The sequence below is a fragment of the Gobio gobio genome, assembly GCF_949357685.1.
Source record: "Gobio gobio genome assembly, chromosome: 15".
Lineage (NCBI taxonomy): Eukaryota > Metazoa > Chordata > Actinopteri > Cypriniformes > Gobionidae > Gobio > Gobio gobio.
In genome coordinates this window covers 1,248,684-1,276,377 of record NC_137108.1, presented here as the reverse complement: position 1 = coordinate 1,276,377, position 27,694 = coordinate 1,248,684, and the positions used below count along the sequence as shown (strand labels likewise).

General features: G+C 47.2%; 1 protein-coding gene across 1 annotated transcript in view; it reads right to left on the bottom strand.

Moving 5' to 3' along the window:
* arhgef2b (rho/rac guanine nucleotide exchange factor (GEF) 2b) overlaps positions 1–27,694 on the bottom strand; it is a 75,296-nt gene that overhangs the window by 3,865 nt on the left and 43,737 nt on the right. The window contains exons 12-19 of the mRNA XM_079837767.1: positions 25,651–25,727; positions 23,762–23,934; positions 23,612–23,679; positions 21,380–21,568; positions 2,161–2,265; positions 2,006–2,061; positions 1,889–1,930; positions 1,747–1,797 (exon numbers count right to left, since the gene is read on the bottom strand). Of these exons, the coding sequence (XP_079693893.1) occupies positions 1,747–1,797; positions 1,889–1,930; positions 2,006–2,061; positions 2,161–2,265; positions 21,380–21,568; positions 23,612–23,679; positions 23,762–23,934; positions 25,651–25,727 (761 nt within the window). The remainder of the gene's footprint in view (positions 1–1,746; positions 1,798–1,888; positions 1,931–2,005; positions 2,062–2,160; positions 2,266–21,379; positions 21,569–23,611; positions 23,680–23,761; positions 23,935–25,650; positions 25,728–27,694) is intronic.

Here is a 27,694-nt window from a genome sequence, read left to right as displayed (position 1 = left end):
GTCAGAGATGTAGTTATGACACTGCATACTTATGAATAATTATTCATAATTTTTTCAAGCATCCATATTAGTGTTAGAGCGATATATCGGCCGATATTTGTGATTTTTACGTGTATCAGCTGATATAAGGCTTCTGCATTCGCTGATATTTTCCCCTGCATTATTTCCAGACAGGCGTCCTCAGGGCAGCTCTCACCGTCTTCAAACTCTCTCGCTCTCCCTCGCGCATATTAATCAAAATCAGCTGAGAATTGACACGATGGTAAAAGGTGGAAAGACTGAAGTTTCACGTGGAGCATTGGGAGATTTCTCCTGAATTACCGCTGGTGTTGCTCTACAAGAGATTCAGTGAAGTGCACTAAAATGGACTAACCCAGCGATTGGGTTGTTTTAAGCAAACATTTAACCCAACCGCTGGGTCAAAACAACCCAATTGCTGGGTTAGTCCATATTCAACCCAACTTGGGTTATTTTTAACCCAGCATTTTTTAGAGTGTAAGCATTAAATGACTAGGTTGTAAATAGTTTTAAATGAAGTATAGTGCAGTCAGTGTGCACTTTATTATGCTGCTCGCTTGTTGATACTGTGAGCAATAGTGTCATTATTTTATTTATGCTTAAACATTTATTTTCAGAATTTATTTTCACCACTGAACTCTTTTTTTCTTGTTCTACCTCACCTGTTTTTACTATTTGTTAAAAAAAAAATTTTAGTTCAATAAATGTTCCTTTTTCAAATTGTAAATTTTAAATTGTCATCATCCTGATCATTGTGTCATTTTTATGATGTAAATTGAGGGAGCAAAAGCAGTATCGGCTCCAAATATCGGCTCAAGAAAATCTGCAGCCCGTATCGTCATCGGCTGAGGCTGAGGAAACAAATCGGCACTAAAAAATCCATATCGGTCGATCCCTAATCCAGAATTATAGCCATGTTAATAACGTTTATAAGAAACCAAACCATTTGTAAATCCGTCCAGATTTCGGTGAGATAAGAGTATTTGTGTTCATGCAGATCATCAGGAGGCCTGCCTGTGACAAGATGGCCGCCGGTGATGACAGTAGAGTCTCCGCTGTAAGACATCTAGCCTTTATTATGGATATCTATGGGGAAAACAATCCAACGCTCTCCATTGACTCTGCATTGTGTGAGGCGCCTCATTGTCATCTCAGACTTATAACAAAAAACTGAACAATGTCTAAAAGCTGATATGTGACAAAGTGTACAGCAAACAAGCTAAAAAACACAGAAATAAGTTTTTATAAGCTGTCGACCCAAAAAAACGAGCGTTTAAGAAGATAAAAGTGGATACAGGCAATACGAAGTGACACTTCAGCTGAAGAATGGGGACATTTTGGGGATCCTGACACTCAGTGTGTCTCAGTGTGTGTGTGTGTGTGTGTAGTAAATATGTGTCACTGTTGAGTCAAATATCCAAATGTCAGTTTTATGTGATATTTCCTGTCTCTGATGACGTTCTCCTCTAGTGTGTCGTTTTTTGGGTCAATAGCTTATAAAAACGTCTGGGTTTTTGGTTGTGGGTTTTGTTTAGCTTGTTTGCTGTACACTTTGTCACATATCAGCTTTTAGACATTGTTCAGTTTTTTGTTATAAGTCTGAAATGACAAGGAGCCGCTTCACGCAATGCAAAGTCAATGGAGAGCGTTGGATTGTTTTTCCCCCGGTGGGCGTGGCCTTCAGATTATGGGGCGTGGCCTTCAGATTATGGGGCGTGTCCTCCTGACCTGTAGAGCGTGCAGCTGAGTGCTGAGCGTCACCAGCCTCTGGCACACCTCCTGAAACACACACACACACACACACACACACAGGTCAGAGGTCAGCTCTGCTCTCCTCCTCATACCTCAGTCCTCAGAGCTCCAGCTGTACCTCGTTTAAGGTCTGGTCCTGCAACTGGTTCCCGTTCCTGTCCTGTGAAAGCCATTAAAACCATCAGCCCAGTGTGCACTGCAGCATCTCCACTCTCTGGGGTGTGTCAACACTCACCTGAGCAGAAGGGCCGTTTCCTTCATGGGTCCCGTTGACGGAGATCGTCCCTTCATCTGCGAATATGAGAGGAGTTCAGTTATACACTGCCTTCAATCCCATAATACGTCCTCTTGCCCAAAGAGCGTGCCGTAAGCTGAAGGTGAGTCCAGTACCTGTTGTTTTGGAGGTGAAGTGTCCTTGTGTGTGTCCGCCGTTGTCCCTGCAGGACTGAGGCCGATCAGCACAGGAGCCCAGCAGCAGCTCACTCAGTCTGTCCACTGACACAAACACAGCAGCAGAGGCTTAAAGCGGCGGCCTGAAGCGCTTCACACACACTACAGCTGACCCTCATCACACACACACTACAGCTCATCCTCATCACACACACACTACAGCTCATCCTCATCACACACACACTACAGCTGACCCTCATCACACACACACTAGAGCTGACCCTCATCACACACACACTAGAGCTGACCCTCATCACACACACACTAGAGCTGACCCTCATCACACACACACTAGAGCTCATCCTCATCACACACACACTACAGCTCATCCTCATCACACACACACTAGAGCTGACCCTCATCACACACACACTCGAGCTGACCCTCATCACACACACACTAGAGCTCATCCTCATCACACACACACACTAGAGCTCATCCTCATCACACACACACTACAGCTCATCCTCATCACACACACACTACAGCTGACCCTCATCACACACACACTACAGCTCATCCTCATCACACACACACACTCGAGCTGACCCTCATCACACACACACTACAGCTCATCCTCATCACACACACACTACAGCTGACCCTCATCACACACACACTACAGCTCATCCTCATCACACACACACTAGAGCTCATCCTCATCACACACACACTAGAGCTCATCCTCATCACACACACACTACAGCTGACCCTCATCACACACACACTAGAGCTCATCCTCATCACACACACACTACAGCTGACCCTCATCACACACACACTAGAGCTCATCCTCATCACACACACACTAGAGCTCATCCTCATCACACACACACTAGAGCTGACCCTCATCACACACACACTAGAGCTCATCCTCATCACACACACACTACAGCTCATCCTCATCACACACACACTACAGCTCATCCTCATCACACACACACTACAGCTGACCCTCATCACACACACACTACAGCTCATCCTCATCACACACACACACTCGAGCTGACCCTCATCACACACACACTACAGCTGACCCTCATCACACACACACTAGAGCTCATCCTCATCACACACACACTACAGCTGACCCTCATCACACACACACTAGAGCTCATCCTCATCACACACACACTAGAGCTCATCCTCATCACACACACACTAGAGCTGACCCTCATCACACACACACTAGAGCTCATCCTCATCACACACACACTACAGCTGACCCTCATCACACACACACTAGAGCTCATCCTCATCACACACACACTACAGCTGACCCTCATCACACACACACTAGAGCTCATCCTCATCACACACACACTACAGCTGACCCTCATCACACACACACTAGAGCTCATCCTCATCACACACACACTAGAGCTCATCCTCATCACACACACACTAGAGCTCATCCTCATCACACACACACTAGAGCTCATCCTCATCACACACACACTAGAGCTCATCCTCATCACACACACACTACAGCTCATCCTCATCACACACACACTACAGCTCATCCTCATCACACACACACTAGAGCTCATCTTCATCACACACACACTAGAGCTCATCTTCATCACACACACACTAGAGCTCATCCTCATCACACACACACTACAGCTGACCCTCATCACACACACACTAGAGCTCATCCTCATCACACACACACTACAGCTGACCCTCATCACACACACACTAGAGCTCATCCTCATCACACACACACTAGAGCTGACCCTCATCACACACACACTAGAGCTCATCCTCATCACACACACACTACAGCTGACCCTCATCACACACACACTAGAGCTCATCCTCATCACACACACACTAGAGCTCATCCTCATCACACACACACTACAGCTCATCCTCATCACACACACACTAGAGCTCATCCTCATCACACACACACTACAGCTGACCCTCATCACACACACACTAGAGCTCATCCTCATCACACACACACTACAGCTCATCCTCATCACACACACACTACAGCTCATCCTCATCACACACACACTCGAGCTGACCCTCATCACACACACACTAGAGCTCATCCTCATCACACACACACTACAGCTCATCCTCATCACACACACACTAGAGCTGACCCTCATCACACACACACTACAGCTCATCCTCATCACACACACACTAGAGCTGACCCTCATCACACACACACTAGAGCTGACCCTCATCACACACACACACTACAGCTCATCCTCATCACACACACACTAGAGCTGACCCTCATCACACACACACTAGAGCTGACCCTCATCACACACACACACTAGAGCTCATCCTCATCACACACACACTAGCTGACCCTCATCACACACACACTAGAGCTCATCCTCATCACACACACACTCGAGCTGACCCTCATCACACACACACTAGAGCTGACCCTCATCACACACACACTACAGCTCATCCTCATCACACACACACTACAGCTGACCCTCATCACACACACACTAGAGCTGACCCTCATCACACACACACTACAGCTCATCCTCATCACACACACACTAGAGCTGACCCTCATCACACACACACTAGAGCTGACCCTCATCACACACACACTAGAGCTGACCCTCATCACACACACACTAGAGCTGACCCTCATCACACACACACTAGAGCTGACCCTCATCACACACACACTAGAGCTCATCCTCATCACACACACACTAGAGCTGACCCTCATCACACACACACTAGAGCTCATCCTCATCACACACACACACTAGAGCTGACCCTCATCACACACACACTAGAGCTCATCCTCATCACACACACACTCGAGCTGACCCTCATCACACACACACTAGAGCTGACCCTCATCACACACACACTAGAGCTGACCCTCATCACACACACACTACAGCTCATCCTCATCACACACACACTACAGCTGACCCTCATCACACACACACTAGAGCTCATCCTCATCACACACACACTCGAGCTGACCCTCATCACACACACACTACAGCTCATCCTCATCACACACACACTAGAGCTGACCCTCATCACACACACACTAGAGCTCATCCTCATCACACACACACTAGAGCTGACCCTCATCACACACACACTCGAGCTGACCCTCATCACACACACACTACAGCTGACCCTCATCACACACACACTACAGCTCATCCTCATCACACACACACTAGAGCTCATCCTCATCACACACACACTAGAGCTGATCCTCATCACACACACACTAGAGCTGACCCTCATCACACACACACTACAGCTCATCCTCATCACACACACACTACAGCTGACCCTCATCACACACACACTACAGCTGACCCTCATCACACACACACTAGAGCTCATCCTCATCACACACACACTAGAGCTCATCCTCATCACACACACACTACAGCTCATCCTCATCACACACACACTAGAGCTCATCCTCATCACACACACACTACAGCTGACCCTCATCACACACACACTAGAGCTCATCCTCATCACACACACACTAGAGCTCATCCTCATCACACACACACTAGAGCTCATCCTTATCACACACACACTAGAGCTCATCCTCATCACACACACACTAGAGCTGATCCTCATCACACACACACTAGAGCTCATCCTCATCACACACACACTAGAGCTCATCCTCATCACACACACACTACAGCTCATCCTCATCACACACACACTAGAGCTCATCCTCATCACACACACACTACAGCTCATCCTCATCACACACACACTAGAGCTGACCCTCATCACACACACACTACAGCTGACCCTCATCACACACACACTAGAGCTCATCCTCATCACACACACACTAGAGCTGACCCTCATCACACACACACTACAGCTCATCCTCATCACACACACACTACAGCTGACCCTCATCACACACACACTAGAGCTCATCCTCATCACACACACACTAGAGCTCATCCTCATCACACACACACTACAGCTCATCCTCATCACACACACTAGAGCTCATCCTCATCACACACACACTAGAGCTCATCCTCATCACACACACTAGAGCTCATCCTCATCACACACACACTAGAGCTCATCCTCATCACACACACACTAGAGCTCATCCTCATCACACACACACTAGAGCTGATCCTCATCACACACACACTAGAGCTCATCCTCATCACACACACACTAGAGCTCATCCTCATCACACACACACTACAGCTCATCCTCATCACACACACACTCGAGCTGACCCTCATCACACACACACTAGAGCTCATCCTCATCACACACACACTACAGCTCATCCTCATCACACACACACTAGAGCTGACCCTCATCACACACACACTAGAGCTGACCCTCATCTAGTGCTGGGCGGTATGACCAAAAATGTATATCACGGTATTTTTCTAAATTATATCGGTTTCACGGTATATGACGGTATTTTTTCCCCTATGCATGACAGGGTGTTAATCACATTTTCTACTGATTGAGAGAGGAAATACTGCAGGAGATTGACTAGAATGCCCTGTTTTACTGTCATGACGAGTGAATATTGTAGAAAAATTCCACACTAGAGTTAATAGGTCTACAGGTTAACAAAATGATGCTGTGGAGAGACAACAAACAATAAAACACAGACCTGCAACACGTTTAGAATCATACTTACAGACACCTGAATATTAAAAGTTGAGTTGAGGGCACCTTAAGCATTTTAAAAATCTAACCCTCTATAACAACAAACTGCCAAAACGAAGAGAAATGAGGATATTAGCAATACATTTAACAGGACTCTCGGAACGAATGACACACTTCAGTTTAACACAGAAAGAATAAAGCAGTTACTTTTTGGCCCATTCTTCTTTGAATTGTCAGTTTATTTATTAACTTACATCATTGTCTTTTGTTTTGAATAATCCATCGTGTCAGCGCGTTCGTGATCAGACATAGGTTATCAGTGTAATCAGTGCATACATTTCATTTAAATAAGACGTGATGAAATATGCTCGCATACACACTTCTGGTTCATGTCTAGAGCACTAGAGTTTTTGAAATATGTCCATAAAAATTTTAAACGCGCTCGCTCCGGTCTATATCAGTGCTATATGATCCATGTGGTGAGCGTTGTTAAACTCATCGCAGCGCTCCGTGCAGAAACCGCTCTCTCTCGCGCGCCGCGTGTAGTTTGAATTCTCAACAATAATCAAGGGCTGAATCCGACATCGCTCCCATAACCTCAAATATAGCATTATTTGGAGGGCACAGAGCTTTGTAGTGGTGTCCGAAACCTTAGAGGACGTTATTGAGTGCACTCATTCTATCCCATTGCACCGCAATAACGAGTGTACAGCCGATGTACACACAACGGTTGTCCGACTTCACGCACGTTTTCATTCACTCCTTCAAATAAAGTGATAACGTAGGGAATAGTGAATGAGAGTATAGGATACAGCCATAGGCTGTGCTGTAATGCGATCTCAACTGTGCTCTGACTGCTCTTACTACAGTGCATCAATGAAATGGGTCCTCTCTCAAACAATGACGCGCTGCGCCGCGTTCCGAACGTTGTTTAAGCGACATATACCGGTATTGCGGTATCGTCAAAATTCATATCATAAAGAAAATTAATACCGGTATTCGGTATGAACCGGTATACCGCCCAGCACTACCCTCATCACACACACACTAGAGCTGACCCTCATCACACACACACTAGAGCTGACCCTCATCACACACACACACTAGAGCTCATCCTCATCACACACACACTAGAGCTGACCCTCATCACACACACACTAGAGCTCATCCTCATCACACACACACTAGAGCTGACCCTCATCACACACACACTAGAGCTGACCCTCATCACACACACACACTAGAGCTCATCCTCATCACACACACACTAGAGCTGACCCTCATCACACACACACTAGAGCTCATCCTCATCACACACACACTCGAGCTGACCCTCATCACACACACACTAGAGCTCATCCTCATCACACACACACTAGAGCTGATCCTCATCACACACACACTAGAGCTCATCCTCATCACACACACACTAGAGCTGACCCTCATCACACACACACTAGAGCTCATCCTCATCACACACACACTCGAGCTGACCCTCATCACACACACACTAGAGCTCATCCTCATCACACACACACTCGAGCTCATCCTCATCACACACACACTAGAGCTCATCCTCATCACACACACACTAGAGCTCATCCTCATCACACACACACTAGAGCTGATCCTCATCACACACACACTAGAGCTCATCCTCATCACACACACACTAGAGCTCATCCTCATCACACACACACTCGAGCTCATCCTCATCACACACACACTAGAGCTCATCCTCATCACACACACACTACAGCTCATCCTCATCACACACACACTACAGCTGACCCTCATCACACACACACTACAGCTCATCCTCATCACACACACACTCGAGCTGACCCTCATCACACACACACTAGAGCTCATCCTCATCACACACACACTAGAGCTCATCCTCATCACACACACACTCGAGCTGACCCTCATCACACACACACTAGAGCTGACCCTCATCACACACACACTACAGCTGACCCTCATCACACACACACTACAGCTCATCCTCATCACACACACACTACAGCTCATCCTCATCACACACACACTAGAGCTGACCCTCATCACACACACACTAGAGCTGACCCTCATCACACACACTCGAGCTGACCCTCATCACACACACACTAGAGCTCATCCTCATCACACACACACTAGAGCTGACCCTCATCACACACACACTAGAGCTGACCCTCATCACACACACACTCGAGCTGACCCTCATCACACACACACTAGAGCTCATCCTCATCACACACACACTCAAGCTGACCCTCATCACACACACACTAGAGCTGACCCTCATCACACACACACTACAGCTGACCCTCATCACACACACACTACAGCTCATCCTCATCACACACACACTACAGCTCATCCTCATCACACACACACTAGAGCTGACCCTCATCACACACACACTAGAGCTCATCCTCATCACACACACACTAGAGCTGACCCTCATCACACACACACTAGAGCTCATCCTCATCACACACACACTAGAGCTCATCCTCATCACACACACACTAGAGCTGACCCTCATCACACACACACTAGAGCTGACCCTCATCACACACACACTCGAGCTGACCCTCATCACACACACACTAGAGCTCATCCTCATCACACACACACTAGAGCTGACCCTCATCACACACACACTAGAGCTGACCCTCATCACACACACACTCGAGCTGACCCTCATCACACACACACTAGAGCTGACCCTCATCACACACACACTAGAGCTCATCCTCATCACACACACACTAGAGCTGACCCTCATCACACACACACTACAGCTCATCCTCATCACACACACACTAGAGCTGACCCTCATCACACACACACTAGAGCTGACCCTCATCACACACACACTCGAGCTGACCCTCATCACACACACACTAGAGCTCATCCTCATCACACACACACTACAGCTGACCCTCATCACACACACACTAGAGCTGACCCTCATCACACACACACTAGAGCTCATCCTCATCACACACACACTCGAGCTGACCCTCATCACACACACACTAGAGCTCATCCTCATCACACACACACTCGAGCTGACCCTCATCACACACACACTAGAGCTCATCCTCATCACACACACACTACAGCTGACCCTCATCACACACACACTCGAGCTGACCCTCATCACACACACACTAGAGCTGACCCTCATCACACACACACTAGAGCTCATCCTCATCACACACACACTAGAGCTGACCCTCATCACACACACACTACAGCTCATCCTCATCACACACACACTAGAGCTGACCCTCATCACACACACACTAGAGCTCATCCTATTCACACACACACTACAGCTCATCCTCATCACACACACACTCGAGCTGACCCTCATCACACACACACTAGAGCTGACCCTCATCACACACACACTACAGCTCATCCTCATCACACACACACTACAGCTCATCCTCATCACACACACACTAGAGCTGACCCTCATCACACACACACTAGAGCTCATCCTATTCACACACACACTACAGCTCATCCTCATCACACACACACTACAGCTCATCCTCATCACACACACACTCGAGCTGACCCTCATCACACACACACTAGAGCTGACCCTCATCACACACACACTAGAGCTCATCCTCATCACACACACACTACAGCTCATCCTATTCAAACACACACTAGAGCTCATCCTCATCACACACACACTCGAGCTGACCCTCATCACACACACACTAGAGCTCATCCTCATCACACACACACTAGAGCTGACCCTCATCACACACACACTAGAGCTCATCCTCATCACACACACACTCGAGCTGACCCTCATCACACACACACTAGAGCTGACCCTCATCACACACACACTAGAGCTCATCCTCATCACACACACACTAGAGCTGACCCTCATCACACACACACTAGAGCTGACCCTCATCACACACACACTAGAGCTGACCCTCATCACACACACACTAGAGCTCATCCTCATCACACACACACTAGAGCTGACCCTCATCACACACACACTAGAGCTCATCCTCATCACACACACACTACAGCTCATCCTCATCACACACACACTAGAGCTCATCCTCATCACACACACACTAGAGCTCATCCTCATCACACACACACTAGAGCTGACCCTCATCACACACACACTAGAGCTGACCCTCATCACACACACACTCGAGCTGACCCTCATCACACACACACTAGAGCTCATCCTCATCACACACACACTCGAGCTGACCCTCATCACACACACACTACAGCTCATCCTCATCACACACACACTACAGCTCATCCTCATCACACACACACTACAGCTGACCCTCATCACACACACACTACAGCTGACCCTCATCACACACACACTAGAGCTCATCCTCATCACACACACACTAGAGCTGACCCTCATCACACACACACTCGAGCTGACCCTCATCACACACACACTAGAGCTCATCCTCATCACACACACACTCGAGCTGACCCTCATCACACACACACTACAGCTCATCCTCATCACACACACACTACAGCTCATCCTCATCACACACACACTACAGCTGACCCTCATCACACACACACTACAGCTGACCCTCATCACACACACTAGAGCTCATCCTCATCACACACACACTACAGCTGACCCTCATCACACACACACTAGAGCTCATCCTCATCACACACACACTACAGCTGACCCTCATCACACACACTAGAGCTCATCCTCATCACACACACACTACAGCTGACCCTCATCACACACACACTAGAGCTCATCCTCATCACACACACACTACAGCTGACCCTCATCACACACACACTAGAGCTCATCCTCATCACACACACACTAGAGCTCATCCTCATCACACACACACTAGAGCTCATCCTCATCACACACACTAGAGCTCATCCTCATCACACACACACTACAGCTCATCCTCATCACACACACTAGAGCTCATCCTCAACACACACACACTAGAGCTGACCCTCATCACACACACACTAGAGCTGACCCTCATCACACACACACTAGAGCTGACCCTCATCACACACACACTAGAGCTGACCCTCATCACACACACACTAGAGCTGACCCTCATCACACACACACTACAGCTCATCCTCATCACACACACACACACTAGAGCTCATCCTCATCACACACACACTAGAGCTCATCCTCATCACACACACACTAGAGCTCATCCTCATCACACACACACTAGAGCTGACCCTCATCACACACACACTAGAGCTCATCCTCATCACACACACACTAGAGCTCATCCTCATCACACACACACTACAGCTCATCCTCATCACACACACACTACAGCTCATCCTCATCACACACACACACACTAGAGCTGACCCTCATCACACACACACTACAGCTCATCCTCATCACACACACACACACTAGAGCTGACCCTCATCACACACACACTAGAGCTGACCCTCATCACACACACACTAGAGCTGACCCTCATCACACACACACTAGAGCTGACCCTCATCACACACACACTAGAGCTGACCCTCATCACACACACACTAGAGCTCATCCTCATCACACACACACACTAGAGCTCATCCTCATCACACACACACTAGAGCTCATCCTCATCACACACACACTAGAGCTGACCCTCATCACACACACACTCGAGCTGACCCTCATCACACACACACTAGAGCTCATCCTCATCACACACACACTCGAGCTGACCCTCATCACACACACACTAGAGCTCATCCTCATCACACACACACTACAGCTCATCCTCATCACACACACACTACAGCTGACCCTCATCACACACACACACTAGAGCTGACCCTCATCACACACACACTCGAGCTGACCCTCATCACACACACACTAGAGCTGACCCTCATCACACACACACTCGAGCTGACCCTCATCACACACACACTAGAGCTGACCCTCATCACACACACACTCGAGCTGACCCTCATCACACACACACTAGAGCTGACCCTCATCACACACACACTAGAGCTGACCCTCATCACACACACACTAGAGCTGACCCTCATCACACACACACACTAGAGCTGACCCTCATCACACACACACTACAGCTCATCCTCATCACACACACACTACAGCTCATCCTCATCACACACACACTACAGCTCATCCTCATCACACACACACTAGAGCTGACCCTCATCACACACACACTAGAGCTGACCCTCATCACACACACACTCGAGCTGACCCTCATCACACACACACTAGAGCTGACCCTCATCACACACACACTACAGCTCATCCTCATCACACACACACTACAGCTGACCCTCATCACACACACACTAGAGCTGACCCTCATCACACACACACTAGAGCTCATCCTCATCACACACACACTACAGCTCATCCTCATCACACACACACTACAGCTCATCCTCATCACACACACACTACAGCTCATCCTCATCACACACACACTACAGCTCATCCTCATCACACACACACTCGAGCTGACCCTCATCACACACACACTACAGCTCATCCTCATCACACACACACTACAGCTCATCCTCATCACACACACACTACAGCTCATCCTCATCACACACACACTACAGCTCATCCTCATCACACACACACTACAGCTGACCCTCATCACACACACACTAGAGCTGACCCTCATCACACACACACTAGAGCTGACCCTCATCACACACACACTAGAGCTGACCCTCATCACACACACACTACAGCTCATCCTCATCACACACACACTAGAGCTGACCCTCATCACACACACACTAGAGCTCATCCTCATCACACACACACTAGAGCTCATCCTCATCACACACACACTCGAGCTGACCCTCATCACACACACACTAGAGCTCATCCTCATCACACACACACTCGAGCTGACCCTCATCACACACACACTAGAGCTCATCCTCATCACACACACACTACAGCTCATCCTCATCACACACACACTACAGCTGACCCTCATCACACACACACTCGAGCTGACCCTCATCACACACACACTACAGCTCATCCTCATCACACACACACTAGAGCTGACCCTCATCACACACACACTAGAGCTCATCCTCATCACACACACACTACAGCTCATCCTCATCACACACACACTAGAGCTGACCCTCATCACACACACACTAGAGCTGACCCTCATCACACACACACTAGAGCTCATCCTCATCACACACACACTCGAGCTGACCCTCATCACACACACACTAGAGCTCATCCTCATCACACACACACTACAGCTCATCCTCATCACACACACACTACAGCTGACCCTCATCACACACACACTACAGCTCATCCTCATCACACACACACTACAGCTGACCCTCATCACACACACACTACAGCTCATCCTCATCACACACACACTAGAGCTGACCCTCATCACACACACACTAGAGCTCATCCTCATCACACACACACTACAGCTCATCCTCATCACACACACACTAGAGCTGACCCTCATCACACACACACTAGAGCTCATCCTCATCACACACACACTACAGCTCATCCTCATCACACACACACTAGAGCTGACCCTCATCACACACACACTAGAGCTCATCCTCATCACACACACACTAGAGCTCATCCTCATCACACACACACTAGAGCTGACCCTCATCACACACACACTAGAGCTGACCCTCATCACACACACACTACAGCTCATCCTCATCACACACACACTACAGCTGACCCTCATCACACACACACACTCGAGCTGACCCTCATCACACACACACTAGAGCTCATCCTCATCACACACACACTAGAGCTCATCCTCATCACACACACACTACAGCTCATCCTCATCACACACACACTAGAGCTCATCCTCATCACACACACACTACAGCTGACCCTCATCACACACACACTAGAGCTCATCCTCATCACACACACACTAGAGCTCATCCTCATCACACACACACTAGAGCTCATCCTCATCACACACACACTACAGCTCATCCTCATCACACACACACTAGAGCTGACCCTCATCACACACACACTAGAGCTGATCCTCATCACACACACACTACAGCTGACCCTCATCACACACACACACTCGAGCTGACCCTCATCACACACACACTAGAGCTCATCCTCATCACACACACACTAGAGCTGACCCTCATCACACACACACTAGAGCTGACCCTCATCACACACACACTACAGATCATCCTCATCACACACACACTAGAGCTGACCCTCATCACACACACACTACAGCTCATCCTCATCACACACACACTAGAGCTCATCCTCATCACACACACACTAGAGCTCATCCTCATCACACACACACTACAGCTCATCCTCATCACACACACACTAGAGCTCATCCTCATCACACACACACTAGAGCTGACCCTCATCACACACACACTAGAGCTCATCCTTATCACACACACACTACAGCTGACCCTCATCACACACACACTACAGATCATCCTCATCACACACACACTAGAGCTGACCCTCATCACACACACACTACAGATCATCCTCATCACACACACACTAGAGCTGACCCTCATCACACACACACTAGAGCTGACCCTCATCACACACACACTAGAGCTCATCCTCATCACACACACACTAGAGCTCATCCTCATCACACACACACTAGAGCTCATCCTCATCACACACACACTAGAGCTCATCCTCATCACACACACACTAGAGCTGACCCTCATCACACACACACTAGAGCTCATCCTCATCACACACACACTACAGCTGACCCTCATCACACACACACACTACAGCTCATCCTCATCACACACACACTAGAGCTCATCCTCATCACACACACACTAGAGCTGATCCTCATCACACACACACTACAGCTCATCCTCATCACACACACACTAGAGCTCATCCTCATCACACACACACTAGAGCTGACCCTCATCACACACACACTAGAGCTGACCCTCATCACACACACACTACAGCTCATCCTCATCACACACACACTAGAGCTCATCCTCATCACACACACACTACAGCTCATCCTCATCACACACACACTAGAGCTCACCCTCATCACACACACACTACAGCTCATCCTCATCACACACACACTACAGCTCATCCTCATCACACACACACTACAGCTCATCCTCATCACACACACACTACAGCTCATCCTCATCACACACACACTAGAGCTCACCCTCATCACACACACACTACAGCTCATCCTCATCACACACACACTACAGCTCATCCTCATCACACACACACTACAGCTCATCCTCATCACACACACACTACAGCTCATCCTCATCACACACACACTAGAGCTGACCCTCATCACACACACACTAGAGCTGATCCTCATCACACACACACTACAGCTCATCCTCATCACACACACACTAGAGCTGACCCTCATCACACACACACTAGAGCTGACCCTCATCACACACACACTCGAGCTGACCCTCATCACACACACACTAGAGCTCATCCTCATCACACACACACTAGAGCTGACCCTCATCACACACACACTCGAGCTGACCCTCATCACACACACACTAGAGCTCATCCTCATCACACACACACTAGAGCTGACCCTCATCACACACACACTAGAGCTGACCCTCATCACACACACACTAGAGCTGACCCTCATCACACACACACTAGAGCTGATCCTCATCACACACACACTAGAGCTGACCCTCATCACACACACACTAGAGCTCATCCTCATCACACACACACTAGAGCTGACCCTCATCACACACACACTAGAGCTGATCCTCATCACACACACACTACAGCTCATCCTCATCACACACACACTAGAGCTGACCCTCATCACACACACACTAGAGCTGACCCTCATCACACACACACTCGAGCTGACCCTCATCACACACACACTAGAGCTCATCCTCATCACACACACACTAGAGCTGACCCTCATCACACACACACTAGAGCTGATCCTCATCACACACACACTAGAGCTCATCCTCATCACACACACACTAGAGCTGACCCTCATCACACACACACTAGAGCTCATCCTCATCACACACACACTAGAGCTCATCCTCATCACACACACACTAGAGCTCATCCTCATCACACACACACTAGAGCTGACCCTCATCACACACACACTACAGCTCATCCTCATCACACACACACTACAGCTCATCCTCATCACACACACACTACAGCTCATCCTCATCACACACACACTAGAGCTCATCCTCATCACACACACACTAGAGCTCATCCTCATCACACACACACTACAGCTCATCCTCATCACACACACACTACAGCTCATCCTCATCACACACACACTACAGCTCATCCTCATCACACACACACTACAGCTCATCCTCATCACACACACACTACAGCTCATCCTCATCACACACACACTACAGCTCATCCTCATCACACACACACTACAGCTCATCCTCATCACACACACACTAGAGCTGACCCTCATCACACACACACTACAGCTGACCCTCATCACACACAATAGAGCTGACCCTCATCACACACACACACACACTAGAGCTGACCCTCATCACACACACACTAGAGCTGACCCTCATCACACACACACTAGAGCTCATCCTCATCACACACACACTACAGCTCATCCTCATCACACACACACTAGAGCTCATCCTCATCACACACACACTACAGCTCATCCTCATCACACACACACTACAGCTCATCCTCATCACACACACACTACAGCTCATCCTCATCACACACACACTAGAGCTGACCCTCATCACACACACACTAGAGCTCATCCTCATCACACACACACTAGAGCTCATCCTCATCACACACACACTACAGCTCATCCTCATCACACACACACTACAGCTCATCCTCATCACACACACACTACAGCTCATCCTCATCACACACACACTACAGCTCATCCTCATCACACACACACTACAGCTGACCCTCATCACACACACACTAGAGCTGACCCTCATCACACACACACTAGAGCTCATCCTCATCACACACACACTAGAGCTGACCCTCATCACACACACACTACAGCTCATCCTCATCACACACACACTAGAGCTGACCCTCATCACACACACACTAGAGCTCATCCTCATCACACACACACTAGAGCTCATCCTCATCACACACACACTAGAGCTGACCCTCATCACACACACACTAGAGCTCATCCTCATCACACACACACTAGAGCTGACCCTCATCACACACACACTACAGCTCATCCTCATCACACACACACTACAGCTCATCCTCATCACACACACACTACAGCTCATCCTCATCACACACACACTACAGCTCATCCTCATCACACACACACTACAGCTCATCCTCATCACACACACACTACAGCTCATCCTCATCACACACACACTACAGCTCATCCTCATCACACACACACTAGAGCTCATCCTCATCACACACACACTAGAGCTGACCCTCATCACACACACACTAGAGCTGACCCTCATCACACACACACACTAGAGCTGACCCTCATCACACACACACTACAGCTGACCCTCATCACACACAATAGAGCTGACCCTCATCACACACACACTAGAGCTGACCCTCATCACACACACACTAGAGCTGACCCTCATCACACACACACTAGAGCTGACCCTCATCACACACACACTCGAGCTGACCCTCATCACACACACACTAGAGCTGACCCTCATCACACACACACTAGAGCTGATCCTCATCACACACACACTAGAGCTGACCCTCATCACACACACACTAGAGCTGATCCTCATCACACACACACTACAGCTCATCCTCATCACACACACACTCGAGCTGATCCTCATCACACACACACTACAGCTGATCCTCATCACACACACACTACAGCTCATCCTCATCACACACACACTACAGCTCATCCTCATCACACACACACTCGAGCTGACCCTCATCACACACACACTAGAGCTGATCCTCATCACACACACACTACAGCTGACCCTCATCACACACACACTAGAGCTCATCCTCATCACACACACACTAGAGCTCATCCTCATCACACACACACTACAGCTGACCCTCATCACACACACACTAGAGCTCATCCTCATCACACACACACTAGAGCTGACCCTCATCACACACACACTAGAGCTGACCCTCATCACACACACACACTAGAGCTGACCCTCATCACACACACACTCGAGCTGACCCTCATCACACACACACACTAGAGCTGATCCTCATCACACACACACTCGAGCTGACCCTCATCACACACACACTAGAGCTCATCCTCATCACACACACACACTAGAGCTCATCCTCATCACACACACACACTAGAGCTCATCCTCATCACACACACACTAGAGCTGACCCTCATCACACACACACTAGAGCTGACCCTCATCACACACACACACTAGAGCTGACCCTCATCACACACACACTCGAGCTGACCCTCATCACACACACACACTAGAGCTGATCCTCATCACACACACACTCGAGCTGACCCTCATCACACACACACTCGAGCTGACCCTCATCACACACACACTAGAGCTGACCCTCATTACACACACACTCGAGCTGACCCTCATCACACACACACACTAGAGCTCATCCTCATCACACACACACTAGAGCTCATCCTCATCACACACACACTAGAGCTGACCCTCATCACACACACACACTAGAGCTCATCCTCATCACACACACACTAGAGCTCATCCTCATCACACACACACTACAGCTCATCCTCATCACACACACACTCGAGCTGACCCTCATCACACACACACTAGAGCTCATCCTCATCACACACACACTCGAGCTGACCCTCATCACACACACACTAGAGCTCATCCTCATCACACACACACTAGAGCTGACCCTCATCACACACACACTAGAGCTGACCCTCATCACACACACACTCGAGCTGACCCTCATCACACACACACTAGAGCTCATCCTCATCACACACACACTAGAGCTGACCCTCATCACACACACACACTAGAGCTGACCCTCATCACACACACACTCGAGCTGACCCTCATCACACACACACTACAGCTGACCCTCATCACACACACACTACAGCTGACCCTCATCACACACACACTAGAGCTGACCCTCATCACACACACACACTAGAGCTGACCCTCATCACACACACACACTAGAGCTGACCCTCATCACACACACACACTAGAGCTGACCCTCATCACACACACACTACAGCTGACCCTCATCACACACACACTAGAGCTGACCCTCATCACACACACACTAGAGCTCATCCTCATCACACACACACTAGAGCTCATCCTCATCACACACACACTAGAGCTCATCCTCATCACACACACACTAGAGCTCATCCTCATCACACACACACTAGAGCTCATCCTCATCACACACACACTAGAGCTCATCCTCATCACACACACACTAGAGCTCATCCTCATCACACACACACTAGAGCTCATCCTCATCACACACACACTAGAGCTCATCCTCATCACACACACACTACAGCTCATCCTCATCACACACACACTAGAGCTCATCCTCATCACACACACACTAGAGCTCATCCTCATCACACACACACTAGAGCTCATCCTCATCACACACACACTAGAGCTCATCCTCATCACACACACACTACAGCTCATCCTCATCACACACACACTACAGCTGACCCTCATCACACACACACTAGAGCTCATCCTCATCACACACACACTAGAGCTCATCCTCATCACACACACACTAGAGCTCATCCTCATCACACACACACTACAGCTCATCCTCATCACACACACACTACAGCTGACCCTCATCACACACACACTAGAGCTCATCCTCATCACACACACACTACAGCTCATCCTCATCACACACACACTAGAGCTCATCCTCATCACACACACACTACAGCTCATCCTCATCACACACACTGATAGAGTTTCAAAACACCAGTGTGACGGAGTATTTCTGTGCCAAATACACTCCCTCAGGATTAGAACACGTTTCAGAGAGTTTTTTTGGAATGGCCCTGTGTGATGTCATAAAGGGAGGACTTCCTTATATGGGCACTTCTCCCGGATGAGCACACACACACACACACACACACACACACATCACTGAGCTTCGTTCAGGTTATGGGAGCCGTCGGCGGCGCTGGCGTAAAGAAGTGTGTGTGTGTGTGTGTGTGTGTGTGAGGGAAAGATCACCTCGTTCATCTTCACAAATAGCCCAGCGTTAAGGGAACAGTGGATGCAGTTTGTGTTTCTGAGTTCTGCAAGTGTGTGTGTGTGTGTGTGTGTGTGTGTGCTGACCCTTCATCAGCTGTATGCCGTCTCCTCCTCTTACCCTCTACGATGGCCTCGTTCAGCAGCCGCTCCGCCTGAGGTGCGTATGGTGTGTCTGCTCGGAATATATTCCTGGAGTTAGTGGGAACGGTGACACTCTGACCTCCGGTGACCTCGGCCAGATCAGAGAAGAGCGTCACACGCTCCTGTAGCAGCTCCAGAACCTCACGATCCTTCTGCTGGAGATCAGCTACACACACACACACACACACACACACAGAGAGAGAGATGAGAGAAAACTGAGCCAAGCAAACGTGGCCTGACCACACGCACACGCACTCACACACACACACGCACACGCACACGCACTCACACACACTCACACACACACACACGCACACGCACACGCACTCACACACGCACTCACACACACTCACACACACACACACGCACACGCACACGCACTCACACACACACACACACGCACTCACACACACACACGCACACGCACTCACACACACACACACACGCACACGCACTCACACACACACACACACACGCACACGCACACGCACTCACACACACGCACACGCACTCACACACGCACACGCACACGCACTCACACACACGCACACGCACACGCACACGCACACGCACTCACACACACACACACGCACACAGAGAGAGAGAGATGAGAGAAAACTGAGCCAAGCAAACGTGGCCTGACCACACGCACACGCACTCACACACACACGCACACGCACTCACACACACACACGCACACGCACTCACACACACACACACACACACACACACACACACACGCACACGCACTCGCACACACACACACACACACACACACACACACACACACGCACACGCACACGCACACGCACTCACACACACACACACACGCACACACAGAGAGAGAGATGAGAGAAAACTGAGCCAAGCAAACGTGGCCTGACCACACACACACGCACACGCACTCACACACACACACACACGCACTCACACACACACACACGCACTCACACACACACACACACACACACACACACAGAGAGAGAGAGATGAGAGAACTGAGCCAAGCAAACGTGGCCTGACGACACACACACACACACACACACACACCAGAGGTGGACATTCACTTGAGTGCTGTACTTAAGTCCACTTTTTGAGTATCTGTACTTTCCTTGAGTAGTATTTTTTCTGGAAACTCATGACTTTAACTTCACTACATTTGAAAGACAAATATCGTACTTTCTATTCCACTACATTTCTATCAAGGCCCTCGAAGTAGAAAGTCGTAGCCGCTTTGAAAGTCAGTGGATGATTTGTTTTCTTCTTTAAAACGTGAATCGTTTTTTTTGTTGTTTTTTTTGCAGACAGTCTATCAGGAATCTCTCTTGTAGGATCACATGAAGTTCAATGATTTCCAAGTATTTTTTGAACACTAATCAATTGATGGCAAAATAGAAGACGCAGAACCATAGTCATACTGAGAAGATAAACTCAGAAGAGCAGACGTGGATGAGTGTGAAAGTGCACAGAAAGCTGCCTCTCAGACGCCAGACCACAGGAACTGAAGATCTATTGAATCTACTCAAATATTACTATAGTAGATTAAAACTAGATTAAAACTAAAACAATTCAGATGCCTAAAATGTTCTAGTCAAAAGACTGACTAAAACTAAATCAAAATTTGCTGTCAAAATGAACACTGGTATGAAGTATGATTGTCAAATAATTTTTATAGATTTATCCACCAAGTTGCCATAGCCTTGTGGATAGAGCGCTAACACACAGCTAACGCTCCACAATGATGTTAGTTAGCATGCAAAAGCGTAGTTGGGCTAATAATGTTAACTGAAGTCCTTTCAAAAATATGTTTTTACATAATCCAGTCAAATAAACACAATGTAGAAACCTTTCTTTTCTAGTTTGATTTTGACTTTGATAAGAGCTTTGTAACTTTTAAACAAGTATTTAAATGAGTTCTGCTAGCATGTCAGATGGAGCATGATTGGCTGAAACCCCCATGATGGAGCAGCGCATTCATACAACAACACAACAATAATAAAATAATGCGTTTACTTTTACATTTGATACTTAAGTACTTTTAAAAGCAAGTACTTCTGTACTTTTACTTAAGTAAAAATCTATCTTTACAACTTTCACTTGTAATGGAGTAATATTTAACCAATAGTAGTTTACTTTTACTCAAGTAATGGAGTTGTGTAGTTTGTCCACCTCTGACACACACACACACGCGCGCGCGAGTGAGACGAACCTCTGAGTCTGCGCAGCAGGGCTTTGTCCTCGGTCTCGATCAGAGGGAACTGGTCTCTGGAAGGACAGCTGTGGAGAGAAGAGGCTCTGATGAGGGCTGGGCCGGGCTGAGCTCAGAGAGAGTGAGTGACAGGTGTGGGTTGACTCTGACTTGCTCACTGTCTGCTGAATGATCTTCATCCAGCTGTTCCTGCCCTCTCTGGAGGAGGCGTGCAGCTCGTACATCTCTGGAGGCGTGGAGTGGCTGATGAGGAACATCCCTCGCTCCTGATTGGCTATATCCCTCACTATCAGGTTCTGCAGGCACAGCACTGCCGGTTTGTCCTGAGAGGTCGAGCAGGATTTGGTCAGTTTGATCACAGGACACGAGATTAAAGCGATAGTTCACCCAAAAATGAAGATTAGCCCATGATTTCCTCTCCCTCAAGTCATCTGAGGTGTGTGTGACATTCTTCTCTCAGACGAATAAAATCTGAGTTATATTACAAAAGTCCAGACTAATCCAAGCGTTAGAATTTGATTCATAGTTGCTCTGTATTTGAATAAAAAGTGCATCTGTGCGTCATATAACTGCTCCAGCGGCTCTGGGGTGTTAATAAAGGCCTTCTGAAGCAAATCAATGCGTTTGTGGAAGAAAAATATCCATATTTAAAACTTTATCAAGTAAACTTTCGGCCTCCGCCTTCTGTGTTCAGTTTCTGGAGAAAGTGTGTAAAGTTCTCCTGCGGATGGAAAGACTAACGCTCAGCTCCGCTCGTCATGACGACACACACACATCTGGAGTTTCACTTTCAACATTCAACACTTTTACACGGAAATCCATCGACTGGAACTCCACTTGATAAAGTTTTAAATATGGATATTTTTCTTCCACAAACGCATTGATTGGCTTCAGAAGGCCTTTATTAACACCCCAGAGCCGCTGGAGCAGTTATATGACGGACAGATGCACTTTTTATGAACTTCAAAAACAGAGCAACTATGAATACAATTCTAATGTGGCGTTCACACCGGACACGATTCGGGTGGACGCTTGAACATTTTGAGTTTACTCGTTTCATTCGTGCGAATCGCGCGTGACATTCACTGCACATCAGACGTGATTCTCCTCATGGGCGGGGCTTCCGCCAGCGGCTCGTCTCGTTGAGAAATGGCTGACATGGGCTGTGTTTACACGTCTTTTTTTTGTTAAAATCTACTGTTAATTAAAACGTAGTTTTAAGACTTTTTCAGTCGATAATGTAGTAGTTTAAAGCTCAAATGTGTGGTTTATTTATATAAAGAGCGCCTATTTGAACATGTGATCTGGTGTTTTGGGAGTTGATCATGTGATCTGGTGTGTGTGTGTGTGTGTGTGTGTGTGTGTGAGCTCCAGTGGATCAGCGGCGCTCATTAACCCGGTGAGATCAGCCTTTCCTCAGCCAGTTCTTCTGCCGCTGGCTCTGATGTCTATGTGGTGTCTCCAGATATAATTCGTCTTGTAACGGCTATAATTTCTATAATCTAAATCTATAATTTGTTCCCTGGCGAATCGTTTAGGCTGAGGGCAAAGAGATGTTTCATTACTTTATATTTTTAGGCTATAACTTTACGTTGTTTGCTTTATTTCATGTGTAGCTTCTTAAACCTTTTACTTATACTTTTGTATTATTGATCAAACATAAACTTGCATTTAACAAAAAGAGACTGTGTTGTGTTTCATGTCATTTAATGTTATCACAGTGATAATCATATTGTCTGAACCAGATATTAATATACAGATTTTCTCCTCATTGTTGTCACTACTAGAGCAAGCTCCTGATTGGTTAACGCGGCGCGAAATATCCGCCAAAGTTCAGATTTTTCAACTTGAGCGATTCGCGTCTGGTGTGAACGCGCCATAACACTTGGATTAGCCTGGACTTTATTCGTCTGAAAGAAGAATGTCACACACACCTCGGATGATGTGGGGGTGAGTAAATTATGGGCTAATCTTCATTTTTGGGTGAACTATCCCTTTAAAGACGGTGGATAGTTGGCCAATAGAAAGCTGCGACTCACCAGACAGGGAAAAATATACTTCTGGTCTTTTTCCTGCATGAACACCAGGATGTCTGTCATCAACAAAACTTGCACATCTATGCAGACAAAACACAGAGTTACTGATAAAGCTCTCCGGAAACCAAACATTTCACTCACTCTCAGCCATGATTTAAAGATAAGGGAATGTCCTCATACACAACGGTCCTGCAGAGTTTAGCTCCAACCCTGATCAAACACACCTGAGCAAGTTAATCAAGGTATTCAGAACCATAGATATCCATAATAAAGGCTAGAAGTGTCGTCCGCTGCTGGCCAATGGAGGTCGACGTCTGCTCCTGGCGGCCATCTTGTCTCACTCAGCTCGCTCACTCATTGTGTTTTAATGGTGCTGCACTTTTAAATAACCATCACTTGCTCAATTTTCTACCGATTTTCAAACTGTTTGGTTCATTATAAACGTCAGAGATGTAGTTATGACACTGCATACTTATGAATAATTATTTGTTCACGCATCCAGAATTATAGCCACGTTAATAACGCTTGTAAGAAATCAAACCATTTGTAAATCCGTCCAGATTTCAGTGAGATAAGAGTATTTGTGTTCAGATCACTCGCCTTACATCAGGAGCCCACCAGAAAGCTGGCCTGTGACAAGATGGCCGCCTGTGACAAGATGGCCACCTGTGACAAGATGGCCGCCGCTGATGACGTTAGAGACTCCGCCATAAGACATCTAGCCTTTATTATATATACGTTCAGAATCACTAGAGAATCACAGGAAAGTGTGTTTGAGCTAAACTCTGCAGGACCGAGTTTGAGGAACCCTGGACAAAGACACTGCATGCCAATGTTCAAGTCAATCGGACCAATGGTTGGGTAGTTAGAGCCTTCTTCATGTTTTTTTTCTATTATAGTGCCCCCAAGTGGCCAAAATCCCCAATTTTTTTCACGTGACCTCAGATTGAGCTCATGCAAATGTGTGGCAATTTGGGGCCAAATATCTCATTCTGTTTAAGAGTTATAGCCATTGATGTAAAAGTGGCTGCCAAGAAATAAACGTTTTGCAATTATTTACTGACATTCCATCTCCAGAGAATCTTTCTGCTCTGGTTTGGTTCTGATTGGGTGAAAAGTCATGGTGGACATGAAAAAGGAGATAAACAGGTGGTTTTGTCTTAAGTGAATGTAAACATCTGCATTACTAATCTAATATAAGAACCAGTTGAGGACATCATACAGTGAACAATAGCCTGTGCAGTTTCATTTTTCATGTGATTATTCAATTTCTTACTTGAATGCTGTTTTTAGGCATACCTACTTCACCTGGACATTTTAAAGCAGTTTATATCATTTGCATCTTTTTTTATTATTTTATTGTATTGTTTAATTTTTGTATGCTGATGTTATCATGGCCTTCTGCAATAAAATAAACGTGATTCAAGGAAAACAAATCCAAATAAATGTTATTTACAAAGGTGGATGTGTGATATAGCTGGTGCAAGAATGTGTAGTATTGCAAAAACAACTTTTTTCCAAAAGATAAACAACTTAATTCAACAGAATTTGAAGCAATGTCATTTAAACAAATAATAATAATCTTTACAAACAAATATCTTGGTTACTGAGGCACAATGTAAGTGATCAAATGTTGAAGCTCATTGGGTCAGCCATCAAACACTGAACTAGATCCAAAAAAGCTACAGTGTGAACACAAAGGGTCTGAGACCACATTCCTACTGAAGTGGAACAAAAAAGATCTGAGTCCTCTTTCAGGGACACACTCAAAAAAATGATTTTCTGATGCTGTTCACTTTATTTAAGCAATTCAACTTGATTTAACACCATTATATCAGGTTTCTGGTTCAAATGTAATTGATTCATGTTCAACTGATTTAAAACCTTTACTCTTTGACATAACTTGATGTTTTCATTTTGAAATAACATGTTTCAATCAAGTAACCCAAAGAAATAAGACTTTCACTTCCCATCATGCTTTGCAAAGGGGCTGAATTCAGAGAGTAAATGTTTAAATAAAGTGCAATTTGATGCATTTTTAACAAGA